Source organism: Pongo abelii, chromosome 3 (genome assembly GCF_028885655.2).
Source record: "Pongo abelii isolate AG06213 chromosome 3, NHGRI_mPonAbe1-v2.0_pri, whole genome shotgun sequence".
NCBI lineage: Eukaryota > Metazoa > Chordata > Mammalia > Primates > Hominidae > Pongo > Pongo abelii.
This window is the reverse complement of record NC_071988.2, coordinates 120513692-120530075: the sequence shown is the minus strand read 5'-3', so window position 1 is coordinate 120530075 and position 16384 is coordinate 120513692. Positions and strand designations below refer to the sequence as shown.

The following is a 16384-nucleotide window of genomic DNA, read 5'->3' as shown; positions in this document are numbered from 1 at the left end:
ACTAGAGTCCATATTGTTTTAAAATCTCCCAAACTAAGAAAAGCATTATCACCAGTGTGGTGTTTTATCTTTTAACCAAAAAACTATCATACCAAGATCTTTTTTCCTTCAGCTAATCTTCTAATGACAGACACTGAATAAGCCCACATTGTTAATTCCACAATCAGTACATAAAATGCTCCCCTAATATTGGGCATTCTGTCTTAAAAGCTCTCAAAAATATGGTTGCATCTCAAATGCTGCTGGCACTCTACTGAGTTTATGTACAGCCATTACACCTGAAAAAGCATTTCTACTCAAATGATCATGAATTTATTTTAGATTATCAAACAGCCTCCCCATTCCCACCATTTTCCTCTGAAATCCCAAAGAAATGCACCAAAGTTAATGACTACATGGTAGGATAATCATTCAAACTTTTTAATCTCCCTTTACACATTATATTAACATTCATATTGCAAGGCATTCCATTCACAAATACTACAGTTTGATAAAAACTTCACACACATACTCCCAAAGTCTATACCAGATTCAGTCAACTTTACTAAATCACTCAAATAATAAAAGTAATGAAAACATTATTATATTTTAAAGCAATAAGGTCTGAGGCACTCTGGAAAAGATGTTCTCTTACAAGTATAATGTGTCAGTGGTATGAAATTGTATTACAAGGATGCCCAGTAATCAAGTACACTCTAATGACAATGACTTTGTGATCTGATATGTCTTCATTGGATACACTCCTACTTGGACAACTGCTGAAAGGAACGTAGATATTGGGCAGCTGAGGTCATTTCTAATGAGGTTCCCAACTATGTAAAGGAGAGGTGTGTTTCCACACACGAAGGACAGCTGCATCTCTACTGCAAGGTTACAGTACACAAAATTCCTTTCTCATCACTATCACGTTTACTCAACGTTAGATTTTAATAGCCCACTTGACCGCCTGGGCTCACAGCTGGAGACACTTTAGAACTCTTTCTCCATCCTCCGCCATAGTGCAACCTTCACACTTCTCTGAGCACCTCCAAGGTATGCCCTTGAAGTAAAACAGAAAAGGGAAGAAAGGGGGCTTTTTCTTTTCCATTTCTGACCAGAGGTCTGAAATAGCAATGTATTATGAAATTCTCATTCCCTGCAACAGTCAGCCACCACTTGGAAAATGGCTATTTTTGCCATAAACTAGATTTTTAAAAGCCTGATAACCTTCCAAAGTGAATTTTACTACATTCATTCACTGACACACACACACAGTCCACATTGGAGAAAGTCTCATTGGGTGAGTGCTTCCCTATGCACAATTACAAGGGTAAATAATTAGCATGGGGGTAGGGGAGGCCAAATCCCAACCAGGAATTAAATCACTGCAAACTATGGATCCATTTGTAAGAGCATATAAACCTGTCAGAGCAGAAACAACACAAACCCCAGGTCACATAGTGTTTGGTAATTATGTATACAGAATTTAAAATGTATACATATATATTTCCATATATACAATTTTAAAAATCTGGTGCAACATATATTGCTAAAGTTTCAAAGATTCTTATTTCCAATGTTCACCTGGAAAGCAGCTGGCTCTTGATGGCTGTTTTGTGGCAGTGATAAAAGCAACTAGAAGCAAGTTTAAGTAAAAGTGCTCAAAGGGCAAAGGAGAAAACAGGTGTGCAGGGGGAGGGGGCTGAAGAGTTGAGCAATGTTTCCTTTATTCTTCTCAGCTTTTTCAGACCCAAGACAAGTTCTTGAGGACACACATCAAATGCTGTAGTCCTTTCTTATCTACAGTCAAAACAAAACAAGTGATTAAAAAAAGGTTCCTCTTCCTTTCTGTACTCTCAATAAAATGCACAGTACAGTAAGAAGGTATCACTGAGATGTGCCATCTTGGGAGAAATTAAAATTGAGACATGAAGTGAGGCCGTGCACTGTCAAGTCGCCGGGTTAGGATTTCGCAGCCAGTGTCTGTGACCAGGAGGGTGTGCTCAAACTGAGCAGACCGCTTTCCGTCTCTTGTCACCGCAGTCCAACCATCTGGCCAGGTTTCATCCTGCCATCCGCCTTCAACAAACAAAAACAATTTCTTAGTTCAATCATTCAGTTTTCTAAATGAACTCTATCAAGAAGAAAGCCAAGAAGAAAATTCACTACTAAGATCCTTATTTACATGCCAATTGTTTTAGCTAATGCCTTTCCAACTTCATTTTGGTGTTCAGTATGTTTGATGTTTAAATTTCGTCAGATGTATTACAACCACATTTTTTATATATCCTAAATATCAAATCAAGATGGAATTTCCAAAATAAAGGCACTGGATTTCACTTTAACAACATATTGATACCAATCACCACGACTTCGAGTAACAACTTTAATTAATTATATGTATCATTATATGTATCAAAGCATCACTATGTACCCTATGAATATGTACAATAATTGTCCATTTTAAAATAGGAAATTTTTTAAAAAGGACATTCTGCAATATGCTACAACACAGATGAACCTTGACGGCATAATGCTAAGTGAAATAAGCCAGTCATAAAAAAGCATATGCTTGGCCAGGCGCGGTGGCTCACGCCTGTAATCCCAGCACTTTGGGAGGCCGAGGCGGGCAGATCACGAGGTCAGGAGATTGAGACCATCCTGGCTAACATAGTGAAACCCCGTCTCTACTAAAAATACAAAAAATCACCCGGGCATGGTGTTGGGTGCCTGTAGTCCCAGCTACTCGGGAAGCTGAGGCAGAAGAATGGCGTGAACCTGGGAGGCGGAGCTTGCAGTGAGCTCAGGTCGCGCCACTGCATTCCAGCCTGGGAGACAGACCAAGACTCCATCGCAAAAAAAAAAAAAAAGCATGTGCTTAATGATTCCACTTCTATGAGGTAGAGTACAGTAGTCGAAATCATGGAGATAGAAAGCAGAACAGTGGGTGCCAAGGTCTGGGAGTAGTGAGGAATAGGAAGGGGATGTTTAATGGGCTGAGTTTCAGTTCTACAAGATGAAAAGACTTTTGGAGATGGACGGTGGTGATGGGTGCACAATGTTATGAATGTATTTAATAATACTGAACTGTACACTTAAAAATGAGATGTGTATTTTACAATTAAAAAATCAGAAAGAAAAAAACTTGAATTAATGAATTTAGCTCTTTCCTAGTATAACTTTGGCATCTGACAAAACTATACTCAGCATATATCGTGAAGGAAATCATGTAAATGTTTACAGTTTTATTACAGCATTCAATTCCTGATATAATTTCAAAATGGTAGGCACACAAACAGATGGTGAGAACAGATTATACAGTGAAATTTTTGTGAACTATACCCCTGGAACCAGAAAGAGAGGCAAAAGAAAGACTGGTGTGAGAGGATAAGAAAAATATGAAGCAGAATGGTCTGGATAGGAGTTGAAACCAGAGAAGGGAAGCAAAGGGACAGTGAATCTGGGAGGCCATGAAAGAAAACTCAGGGAAAGGAGGGAAAGGGGGTGAAGGGGGCATAATGAGGGAAAGCAGAAAGCAAAGGCCCAAGAGAATGTGAAGCAGAGGTGGAATGAGAAAGGCAATTCTAGATACTACTGTAAAAGATGTATTTGCGAGCTTTCTTCTTTCAAAATTAGATGTTAAAAAAAAATCAATACTTTCTTCATTTTCAGTAATCTTTAGGTGAAACATATTACCTCTAGGACTCACTGCCTCAGACAGACAAATCCCAGAACATAAACTCTAGTGAAGTAAACTACTTTTGCAATATTAAATCCCAGGCCAAAAAGAAAATATGAGGCGGCCTAAAAAAGTTAACTCAAGCCTCATCAAGCAACTAAAGATGAGTACATCAATGTTTTTCAATGTAATGGCCTTTACACAAATGGCCTTTCCACAAATTTAAAACATTACTACTATAATTTTATTATGATCTGATAAAACAGGATTTTTAGTAATGTCAAGTCAAATTTATTTGGCTATTCTGAGGAAATTCTCCTGCAGATTTGAGACTTTCTAGTCCAGGGATTTAACCTAGCTGAGTTACACTTAAAGTATATCTGCTATAATTTGATGATTAATTACCTGTGCTAGCTGTATAGAAAGTTATTTGCTTACTGAAAATACTACATCATGGCTCACCAACCAGGTGCTAGTTAATGGAAATACGTAGCCAAAATGACAATTTCCTCCCACTATCTTTCTTTTCACTGCTAAATACCATCTTTACAACTGGTTGCACATGATCAGAACTTTATCCTTATTACAAGAGGATGACAAAAACTTTACTGCACATTTGTGCAGTCTTTTAAAGTATATAACATAATATAAATCATCTCAGTCTAGCAGCCCTGGGTGTTGGCAAGATAGGGATTCTAATTTTCATTTTACAGAAACGCAATAAGGAATCAGCTTTAGAAGGCAGCCTCTAAAGTGACTTCAGTGCATCCCAGCCTTCTGGCGTGCACGCCCTTGTGTGAGCTCCTGCTCCCCTTGAGTGCAGGCTGGATTCAGTGAATCACTTCTAAGAAAGAGAATATAGAAGTCACTCCCAAGACTGGGTTATAAAAAGACTGGAAGGATCCAGACAGGGAGTATCCTTTAAAACAGGGCTCAGGACACACAAGCTCTACTGCCACTGCCTCACTTTGCATCCCCTAACCAGAAAGCTCCATTACCAGAATCACTCTGAAAATCTCAGTGAGGAGCCCTAATTGTGACTCCAAGTCTCCTATCACTGCTACAAGCCTGTCTGGAGGAGATGACAACAGTGGGGAGTCTGCCAGAACCAAGTGTGCTTTCCAAGTGTCCTTGGTGTGCTTTCCCCACAATAGCTATATGATGCCACGTGATGGCATGAGTACAGACCATGAAGGGTCAGAACAGCTCATGAGCTGAGTCTGACAAATTCTGCCAGGTAACAAGCTAAGTTACAGGCAAGCTACTCACCCTCTTCAAGGACTGGTTTCCTCATTTCTATAATGGGGATAACACCTACCTTATAAATTGTGAAGAATTAAATCATATAATCATGTCTGCCTCAAACTGGGTGGCTCGTCAAATGCTCTGCTCTGTTCTCTCCTCTTCCCTCTCCTATATCAAGCAAGAACGTCAGCACAGACTTGACCTGGGCACCTCATTATTACAACGCACCCTCTGACATGATCTTTATGAAAAGGGACCAGAATTCAAGCATTTCAGCATCTCCTGACAGAAGACTACCACGCAGAACCCATGTCGTTCTTGCCAACCCTCACAATTTTCAGTTCTCCACGATACTGAATCAAGTTTGAGGTGGGACAGGGAGTGAGTACGAAGCAAAAAGCAAGCAGGTAGAAAAGACCACTGACATGATGAATTATCTAAAATACATATAAATTCAATTGAAAAATATCATGGCATCCTTTTTTCTCACCTTCACAAATCATTGGCTCAATTGTAAATACATGGCCCGACTTCATCACTCCAACTGCTTTATTTTCTGAAATTAAAGAAAAAAATCTCAAAAGGTAGCAAAACCAACAGTGTACCGTTGAACAGCTAACTAGAAAGAGTACACAACTCAAATTCCCATCAGTGATTGTTAAATTAATTACCGATTCCCTTTCTTAAAGTTCAACACACAGGTATTATACTGGCAGCCATCTAATATGGTGCACGTATTGTCCTAGGCACATTTCATTATGCTTATGTGTTCTCTAGGAAAACAGAGGTATTTGTAGGCTGTATTTCAGATATGAGTATCACTTCTATAAAAAGAAAAGTGACAAATAAAGAATAAAAGAAAAGTGCCTTGATTTCTATTACCTCATGATTAGAATTGCAATCACAGAACCAAGAGTTCCACTACTCATCCGGGTAGAGAAGTTTAAAGGAGAATGACAGATGTTTCAGATTATGCCAGAAATTTCCCACCACTTTGGGGGGTAAGTATGTGTTTGTACACAGGGGCACACAGCCCATAGAAACTACATGATTTTCATAACGTTTCATAAGCTGTTGTCTTTTTCTCATCTTCAAAGAAGAACAAAGTCTATGCACACTAACCTACTTTTTAAAAAATAAGCTGGGCACAGTGGCTTATGCCTATAATCCCAGCACTTCGGGAAGCCAAGGCAGGTGGATCACCTGAGGCAGGTCAGGAGTTTGAGACCAGCCTGGCCAACATGGAGAAACCCTGTCTCTACCAAAAATACAAAAATTAGCCAGGTGTGGTGGCGTGCACCTGAAATCCCAGCTACTCAAGGGGCTGAAGCAGGGAATCACTGGAACCCAGAAGACAGAGGTTGAAGTGAGCTGAGATCGATTGCGCCACTGCACTCCAGCCTGGGCGATTCAGCGAGACTCTCTCAAAAATAAAAACAAGGCCAGGCACGGTGGCTCACACCTGTAATTTCAGCACTTTGGGAGGCCGAGGTGGGTGGATCACGAGGTCAGGAGATCAAAACCATCCTGGCTAACATGGTGAAACCCTGTCTCTACTAAAAACACAAAAAATTAGCCGGGCGTGGTGGCGGGCGCCTGTAGTCCCAGCTACTCGGGAGGCTGAGGCAGGAGAATGGCGTGAATCTGGGAGGCGGAGCTTGCAGTGAGCCGAGATCGTGCCATGCACTCCAGCCTGGGCGACAGAGCAAGACTCCGTCTCGAAAACAAAGAAACAAGCAAACAAAAAAAAAAACAAAAAACAAACAACTAAGGAGACAATTATTTTTTAATTGAAAGCAAAAGAGCAAACTCCATTTCTCTCTCCAAGTACTTTTTAGCTTCTTTGTCCAAGTTCACTAATATAAGTTTTTTTCAGGATCATCATGAGAAATACAACAATAAATTACAGCAACCAGACCTGCCATACCCCTCAAAAATGCCAAAAATGTTAAAACTAGGAATAGGCTTTTTTAGACAAAAATGGAGAACTAATTTAAATTCCAAGTTAAACAAAACCTAATAAGGGTATCAGCTAAGTGAATGACTGCAATGCCCAACCTGACCACCAGATGGCTAATACATCAGCTTTTCAGGGTTCCTCTGTGAGGTTGTTCTGATCTGCAACTTTGTTATGAATGGCAAATTTGCCCACCCTTTGAGGCTGACTCAACTAAACTCTCCTCTTTCCAGGAATGGTCTAACCTCCCCTACACGTTTATATTCCTGCATAATTTTCCAGATGAATAGCTATCGTGCTGCTTTCCACTATCTTAGGTATTGCCAAAATACACTTACTGCAGATTTCAAATCTGGAGCTTGTAAACTGTTATAAAATCCTAAGGTCATTTAAAAAAAGGAAGAAAAGAAAAACAAACATTTGACTTTTAATTTCTAAACTCATAAACTTTCAAAATGACATGCTTAATACATATACAGAATTGGTCTATATTTCCTTGGAGAAAGCAAAAAGAAAACGTCAAGAATATCAGTGTGGTGTCACAGAAAGTAAAAATGATGAAAGAATCTTGAACTCTGCCATCCAATACAGCAGCATTGGCCATGCATAGCTAGAAAATACTTGAAAAGTGACTAATCAGAACTGAGGCTATCAGTGCAAAAGCCCTTTGGATTTCAAAGACTAAAACAACATGTAACATATCTCTCAATAATTTTTACACTGACTAAAGTTTCAGTTTCCCAACATACCTCACTCAACAAATACACATTATCTGAGTGACTATACTATCGCGGACACTCTTAGGCACTTTTTTAAAAATCTGTACCTGATCTATAGTCTTTCAAAGAATGACTGTAATATGCAGGCATACCTTGTTTTATTGCACTTCACTGTATTATGCTTCACAGACACTGCTTCCTTCTTTCTTTTCTTTCTTTCTCTCTGGTTTTTTTTTTTTTTTTTGAGACGGACTCTTGCTCTGTTGTCCAGGCTGGAGTGCAGTGGCACGATCTCGGCTCACTGCAACCTCCACCTTCCAGGTTCAAGTGATCCTCCCACCTCAGGCTCCTGAGTAGCTGGGGACTACAGGTGCATGCACCATGGCCGGCTAATTTTTGTATTTTTAGTAGAAGTGTGGTTTCACCATTTTGGCCAGGCTGGTCTAGAACTCCTGACCTCAAGTGATCCACCTGCTTCAGCCTCCCAAGGTGCTGGAATTACAGGTATGAGCCACCACATCTGACTCAGATGCTTTTTTTTTTTTTTTTTTTAAATAAATTGAAGATTTGTGGCAACCCTGCACTGACCAAGTCTAACAATGTCATTTTTCCAACAGTGCATGTTCACTTCATGTCTCTGTGTCACAATTTGGTAATTTTCACAATCTTTCAAACATGTTCATTATTATCCTATCAGTTATAGTGATCTGTGATCAATGATTTTTGATGTTAAAATTTTAATTGTTTTGGAGCACCACAAACTGTGCCCATGTAAAGACGGCAAACAAATGTGTGTGTGCGTGTTCTGAAGGCTCCATCAGCCTGTCCCACTTCTCTCTCCCTCTCCTCAGGGCTCCCTAGTCCCTGAAACACAAAACTGAAATTAGGCCACTTAATAGCCCTACAATGGCCTCTAAGTGTTTAACTGAAAGGAAGAGTCACATGTCTCTCACTTTGAATCAAAAGCTAGAAATGATTAAACTTAATGAGGAAGGCATGTCAATAGCCTAAATAGGCCAAAAGCTAGGTCTCTCGTGCCAAAGAGCCATGTTGTGAATGCAGAGGGAAAGTTCTTGAAGGAAATTGAAAGCGCTACTTCACTGAACCCACAAACGCAAGAAAGTAAAACAGTCTTACTGCTGTTATGGAGGAAGTTTGAATGGTCTGGATAGAAGATCACACAACCGACAACATTCCCTTAAGCCAAAGCCCAATCCAGAGCAAGGCATTCTCTTCAATTCTACGAAGGCTGAGAGAGGTGACAAAGCTGCAGAAGAAAAGTTGAAAGCTAGCAGAGGTTGGTTCATGAGGTCTAAAGAATCCATCTCCATTACATAAAAGTGCACGGTGAAGCGGCAAGTGCTGATATAGAAACTTCAGCAAATTTGCCAGAAGATATAGCTAAGATAATTGATGAAGATGGCTATACTAACAAACAGATTTTCAATGCAGACCAAAACAGCCTTCTAATGGACGGAAATGCCACCTAGGACTTTCTAACTAGAGAGAAGTCAACAACTGGCTTCAAAGAACAGGCTGACTTTCTCATTAGGGGATCCTGCAGCTTGTGACTTTAAGTTGAAGCCGATGCTCATCTACCATTCCTTAAGATTCCTTAAGAATGAAGCGAAATCTACTCTGCCTGTGCTCTAGAAGCGGAACAACAAAGCCTGGATGACAGCACCTCGATTTATAGCATGGTTTACTGAATATTTTAATAATATTAATATATAATTAATATATAATATATAGTTAATATAATTAATAATACTCATGCTGAAACCTACTGCTCAGAGAAAAAGATTCCTTTCAAAATATTATGGCTCGCTGACAATGCACCTGGTCGCCCAAGAGCTCTAACAGAGATGTACAAGGAGATGAATGTTGGTTTCATGCCTGCTAACATGGCATCTATTCTGTAGCTCATGGATCAAGAAGGAATTTTGACTTTCAAGTCTTATTATTTAAGAAATACATTTTCTAAGGCTGCCATAGACAGTGATTCCTCTGATGAATCTGGACAAAAGTAAACTGAAAAACCTTCTTGAAAGGATTCACCATTCTCGATGCCATTAAAAACATCTGTAGGCTGGGTACGGTGGCACACGCCTGTAATCCCAGCACTCTGGGAGGCAGAGACGGGTGGAATGTATGACTCCAGAAGTTCAAGATCAGCCTGGGCAACACAGTAAAATCCCACTTCTACTAAAAATACAAAAAAAGTAGCCAGGCATGGTGGTACGTGCCTGTAATCCCAGTCACTCGGGAGGCTGAGGTGGGGGAATCACCTGAGCCCAGGAGGTGGAGGCTGCAGTGAGCTGAGATCGTGCCACTGCACTCCAGCCTGGGCAACCAGAGTGAGACCCTGTCTCAAAACAAACAAAAACAAAACCAAAAAATCGTGATTCATGGGAGGATATTGTGTGATGCATGAGAGGAAGTCAAATATCAATATTAACACGAGTTGGGCAGAAAGTGATTTCAACCCTTTTGGATGACTATAAGGGGTTTGAAACTTAGTGGAGCAAGTAACTGCAGATGTGGTAGAAAGAGCAAGAGAACCAGAATTAGTAATGGAGCCTGAGGATGTGAGTGGATTGCTGCAATCTCATGATGAAACTTGACAGTTGAGTAGCTGCTTCTTATGGATAAACAAAGAAAGTAGTTTCTTGAGATGGAATCTACCCATAGTGAAGATGCTGAGATGACAACAAAAGATTTGGAATATTACATAAACTTAGTTGATAAAACAGGAGCAGGGTTTGAGAGAACTGATTCCAATTTTGAAAGAAGTTCTGTGAATAAAATGCTATCAAACAGCATCACAAGCTACAGAAAAATTCTTCATGAAAGGAAGAGTCAATCAATATGACAAACTTTGTTGTCTTATTTCAAGAAATTGCCACGACAACCCTGATATAGTTTGGATCTGCGTTCCCACCCAAGTCTTATGTTGAAATGTAATTCCCAGTGTTGGAGGAGAGGCCTGGTGGAAAGTGACTGGATCATGGGGGCAGAGTTCTCATGAATGGTTTAGCACCACCTCCCTTGGTACTGCACAGTGAATGAGTTGTCATGAGATCTGGTTGTTTCTCCTCCCATGCGCTCTCTCTCTTGCTCCTGCTCCCACCATGTGAGATACTCACTCCCTCTTTGCCTTCCGCCATGATTCTAAGTTCCCTGAGGCCTCTCCAGAAGCTGATGCTGCCATGCTTGTAGAGCCTGCAGAACCGTGAGCCAATTAAGCCTCTTTTCTTTATAAATTACCCAGGTTCTTACAAGAATTCTACCAGGAATTTCTAACAATGTGAGAATGTAATACAAACCCCAGCCTTCAGCAACCACCACCCTGATCAGTCAGTAGCCATCAACATCAAGAGAAGACCTTTCACCAGCAAGAGGATTACAACTCACTGAAGACTCAGATGACTGTTAGCATTTTTTAGCAATAGAGTATTTTTAAATCAAGGTTTGTGCACTGTTAGACTACACACAATAGACTACTGTATAAACATAACTTTTTATGCACTACACCGGGAAACCAAAAAATCTGTATGACTTGCTTTATTGCGATATCCACTATATTGCAAGGGTCTGGAACCAAACAGTTATCTCTGAGGTATGCCTGTACAGTTTAAATGTAGAGATTATCATCATTACTTCCCACCCATTGATTCAAACATAGAAGCAAATAAACTCTCACCTAACAAGGATTTCTCCTACATAGAAGGAATGGAGGAATGTTATACAATTTCCTGGTTCTTCCCTCATTTGGGCTAGGAATATACAGTTACAAACTAAAGCAGAGATTTACATTTCAAAAGATATCTCTGCTATACAAAAAAAAAAAAACCCTCAATAGTTTAATACTTCCCTACAGTGATCATAGCATATTTTGTTTTACATAAACGTGACTCTTCATAAACATTATATATAAGGCTGGGTGTGGTAGCTCACGCCTGTAGCCCTAGCTCCTTGGGAGCCTGAGATGAGCAGACTGCTTGAGCCCAGGGGTTTGATATCAGCTTGGGCAACATGGAGAAACTCTGTCTCTACAAAAATATAAAAATTAGCCAGGGATGGTGGCCCACACCTGAAGTACCAGCTACTCAGGAGGCTGAGGTAGGAGGAGTGCTTGAGCTCTCGGAGGTCAAGGCTCCAGTGAGCCGTGACTGCACCACTACAGTTTAGCCTAGGCGACACAGCGAGACCCTGTCTCAAAAAAACTATATAAATAAAGTACACCTGGGTCCTTGTTCCTCTTTTCATAATTGCTTCTTATGTCTAATCAAACGCTTTAATAGGAAACTTACATGACATCTTTTGTGTAACAGTGACAACATATTTTGCTGACACTATAACCACTGACCAAAATCCCCTTCTCCCATAAATATTATTGTCTTCAGTCTCTCTCTTTCCCTCTCACTCAAATCAATATCTAAACTCAAATTTTATTGCTTCTGCGAGTAAGGGGACTGTTTTCATTCCCTCCCCTGCACATACTCTTACATACACACACTCCACTGTAACTAGAATAGCTACTTCCATTCTGTGAAAGGGAATGCATATTCAGATGATTACAGGGTATAACAGGAAGGAATGAAGTCAGTTACCTATTTTCTGTTGCTTTTATTTCAAGCATGATTCACATTTTAAATAAAAAGAATTAGGTGTCTGCTAATAACCATTTATTGACACACATTAGATGCTGTGCTCTAAACCAGCAGTCCCCAACCTATTTTGCACTAGGGACTGGTTTTGTAGAATAGAATTTTTCCACAGACCAGGAGGATTTTGAGGGTATGAGCCTTGGGGGGATGGTTCAGGATGAAACTGTTCCACCTCAGATCATCAGGCATTAGATTCTCATACGGAGTGCGCAACCTAGATCCCGCACATGCACAGTTCACAACAGGGTTCAAACTCTTATGAGAATCTAATGCCACTGATGATCTGACAGGAGGCGGAGCTCAGGTGGTAAAGCTCGCCTGCTTGCCGCTCCCCTCATGCTGTGCAGCCCAGCTCCTAACAGGCCATGGATTGGTACCTGTCTGCGGCCCAGGGGTTGGGGACCCCTACTCTGAATGACTGCTCCACCTTCTCCTTTAGAAAGGTTGCTCACTCATTTCACTTTCTCTTCACAACTATCCATGTCTAGGATTTTACCACCTCACACCTGAACTACAGCAACAACTGCCCATCAGGCCAACTATCTTCAGAACTCCCACCTGCAATCCATCTTAGTCACCACTGCCAAATTAGCCTTCTCAAAATATCAGCTTCATTATGCCATTCTTCTGCTCAAAAATATTTCTGAAGATTCCGACATACAAGTCAAATTTCTTCAGTCTGGCATTTGGCACACCTGGACTGCCTGCTGCTAGTCCTTAACATATAACTCAGCCAACCTTATATTTTCTCTGTTCATCTCTATTTGAAGCACCCATGTTCACCCACCAACTGGAAAGCTTTTTCTCCTCTCCACCCAATCAAAACCTCAACCACTCTTTAGTTCTCCCACCGCACCCTGCACCAAATTTCTTCAATCCTTACTCATCAGCATGAAGTATGGGAGAAAAGACTGACTCCAGAAAGCAAGACAGAACCCAGGTATCAATGCTAGTCTGGCATTTAATTACTAGTTTGTGTGACCTTGAGCAAGCCAATTACCTCTGTAAGCACAGAGTTGCTTTAAAAAAATTGGGCTAAGAAGTTATCCATAGAGTTGCGATGATCAAATGAGATAATGCATATTACTGTCATTGTAAACATTAACATTAAATGCTTTCGCGTACTGTTTTCATGCAGAGTCCTCAGTGCTTTCCATGTATCATCTCACTTAATCCTCATGACAATTCTACAGTAAGTGCCATTCCCTACTATTGTACAGATGAAAAAAATTAAGCACAAGGAGATGAAAGTGTTTATCTAGCAGTGGCTCAATATATATGTGCTAAGTTCCTTCCTAGGTCACTTACTGTGGACAGCTTTCATTTCTGACACTAAATGACAGATTCATTCCTGTACATGTTCTCTCTCTACAGAAAATGTTTCTGTAAGACATTATCTCTTACACTTTGTTATTGTATCATACGGCATTCAACCTAAGGAAAGGTACTTTGTTTATTCCCCTTTATTTATATAAACAAATATTACAGGATCTGACATACATTAAGCACTCAAACCAAGCAAGATGAACTGACTTCGCCTAAGGAATCAGAACAGTAATGGCTAGGCCTGTGGCAGACTGTTGATTGTTTGCCAAAATAAGGTTACTTTTCTTCCATAACACAATTAGATTACGTTTTCCCATCTCCCTTGCATTTAGATGCAGCCATGTGACTGAATTCCTGCCAATGGAAAATAAATTTGATTTATGCCAATTCCAGCTGACTGTTAAAAACTCCCAAGTATACCCCTCCAAGCTTCAACCCCCAACATCTCCACTATCTACTGACCAGGAGGGCAACTCCCAAAGTGACTTTGAAAGCCATAGGTCGAAGATGACACAGCCTGTGTCACATAGTAACTGCCCTGCCCCCACAGTGACCAAACACACCTGCCTTGGACTATTATGTGAGTAAGATACAAACTTGCACTGTGTTTCAGCAAATACACATTTTGGGAATCTATCTATTACAGCTAAGAGATTACTCTAGTGAATACAAAATAGTAGGTACTGTTAAATGTATGAATAAGTATTTGTTGAATAAATGGTGAGCTTATACCAAATCTCTGGATAGTACTTACTGGCATAGTGGGGTACATTGGGAGCTGTATGAAAAAGCTTGTGGATTCCATGTCCACAATAGCTTCGAACAACTGAAAACCCATTTGCTTGGGCATGCTTCTGGATAATGTTTCCCAATTCTCTGTACCGAACACCAGGCTTCACTGAAAGGAAAAAAGAAAATTCATGATAAACTAATAACTAACACGTACTAAGCAATTACTATCAACCAGGTGCAGTGGCTCATGCCTGTAATCCCAGCACTTTGAGAGGTCAAGGCAGGAAGATCGCCTGAGCTCAGGCGTTCAAGACCAGCCTGGGCAACGGGGCAAAGCTCTGTCTCTGCAAAAAATACGAAAATTAGTCCCGCACAGTGGTGCATGCCTATAGTCCCAGCTACATTTGGGAGGCTGTGCTAGGAGGATCACTAGAACCCGAGAGGTCAAGGCTGCAGTGTTCCTGCCACTGTACTCTGGCCTGGGCAAAAGAGAGACCTTGTCTCAAAATAGAAAAAGAAAAAAAAAAAAAAGTAATTACTATCTTTGTGCTAGGAAGTTTTTGAAACACTTCTATGCATCCATGCCTCAACTTACAGATGAGGCACAGAGAGGCCAAACAGCCAGTAATTGGTAAAGTTCTAATTCAAACCAAGGGCATCTGTAGTTCCTCCTTTCATGCCAAAAACGTTAGACTCATAGCAGCACTAAAGGGTTGGAAGTAAGTACCTTTTGCTTTCTTTAACAACAGAGAACAATAGAGTGGAAAATATACTTCTTTTCGCATCCTTCCCTAAGGCCAAGTGTTCCATTCTATTAATGTGAGCAGAAGAGATAAGAAAGTGCACTAGGAGTAAAAGGAATGTCCAAAAAGTAACAAATTGTCCTGAGTTTCAGCCTGGACAACTTCTGAAAGACTTACTTCCCCTGGGCTTCTTTATCCCCATAAAAATAGTTCTCAAACTTTCCATGACTGCCTCTACAGACAACCCTAGAGGTACAGTACAGGAAAGATACTTCTCACTATATACACTTTCTGCTCTGTTTAGTTTTTATGACTTTTACTGGTGTTTCAATAAAACACAAAACAAAAAAAAGTGGTTCTCATCACTATAAGGTTCTCCCTCACACTAAGATCCAGGAGATGGGCACTGTCAGACTCCTAGAGAACCTCAAGATGGCTCTGGGGATCCTTAACTCTCTATACTCTCCTACTCAGCCTGATTCCCAGACTGAGGTTCAGATACAATGTATCTTTCCCATCCATTTCAGGGTAAATAGCTCAAGAAATCACTTTAATTAACATTTTTACTTGCTCTTAACTGTATCTTCCAGCTTGATTTTGGGGGGAGAAGGAAGGAGGTTTCTGGTTTTGAAAAATCATGCTGACTTTCGTAATGATTTTCTTTCATTCCTATCCAGGCCTTCCTATCAGCCTGGGGTGGGAGGGGGAACAAAATTGTAATCCATGTTGCATAGAAAGAGTGACAGGGGAAGTCTTCCCTAATTTTCAAACTGCTCCAACTGTGGCCCCACGGGTAGTATCTAGAGATATTAATATTTCTGGTTGTCAAACACAGGGTGGTGGCATAACTGGCATTTACTGGGTAGAGACCAGGAATGCTTGTGGAGCATCTTACACGTACAGAACAGGCCTCTACAACAAAAAAATTATCAGGCCCAAAAGCCACTAAGTGCATAGACTAAGAAACCCTACTTAAGAAGCCTAATTTCAACAGCTTTTCAAACCCCATACCTGGGGGAGTAAGGGGGTGAAAATGAGGGGCAAAAATGACATACACAAAGGAATTCACAGCACTTTCCAAAAAAGATCAAGCCACTTTCATTCTTTCCTGGCTACTGTTATGAAAACTACTGGCAAGTTCCAGTCATACGTCATATAAAACAGCATTCTAACTATCTGGTTTTTTCTTTTTCTTTTTTTTTTTTTTTTTTGTTTCTTCAGTTGATTCACAGAGAAGCAAAAAGAATAGAAACATTGACAACATTATCTGGCAGAAACTCTAAAAATTATTTCAAACTTAAGCTTTCACAAATGACAAACTAAACATTAAATTT

The 16384-nt window shown here is 40.3% G+C and overlaps 1 protein-coding gene across 5 annotated transcripts in view; it reads right to left on the bottom strand.

Moving 5' to 3' along the window:
* Positions 1 to 289: 289 nt before the first annotated feature.
* Positions 290 to 16384, bottom strand: part of METAP1 (methionyl aminopeptidase 1) — a 66852-nt gene continuing 50757 nt past the window's right edge. For 2 of the 5 annotated variants that reach the window (XM_063722659.1, XM_054553213.2), the window contains exons 9-11: positions 14330 to 14473; positions 5394 to 5459; positions 400 to 2058 (exon numbers count right to left, since the gene is read on the bottom strand). In XM_063722659.1, the coding sequence (XP_063578729.1) occupies positions 1895 to 2058; positions 5394 to 5459; positions 14330 to 14473 (374 nt within the window). In that variant the 3' untranslated portion in view covers positions 400 to 1894. 5 annotated transcript variants of the gene reach the window in all.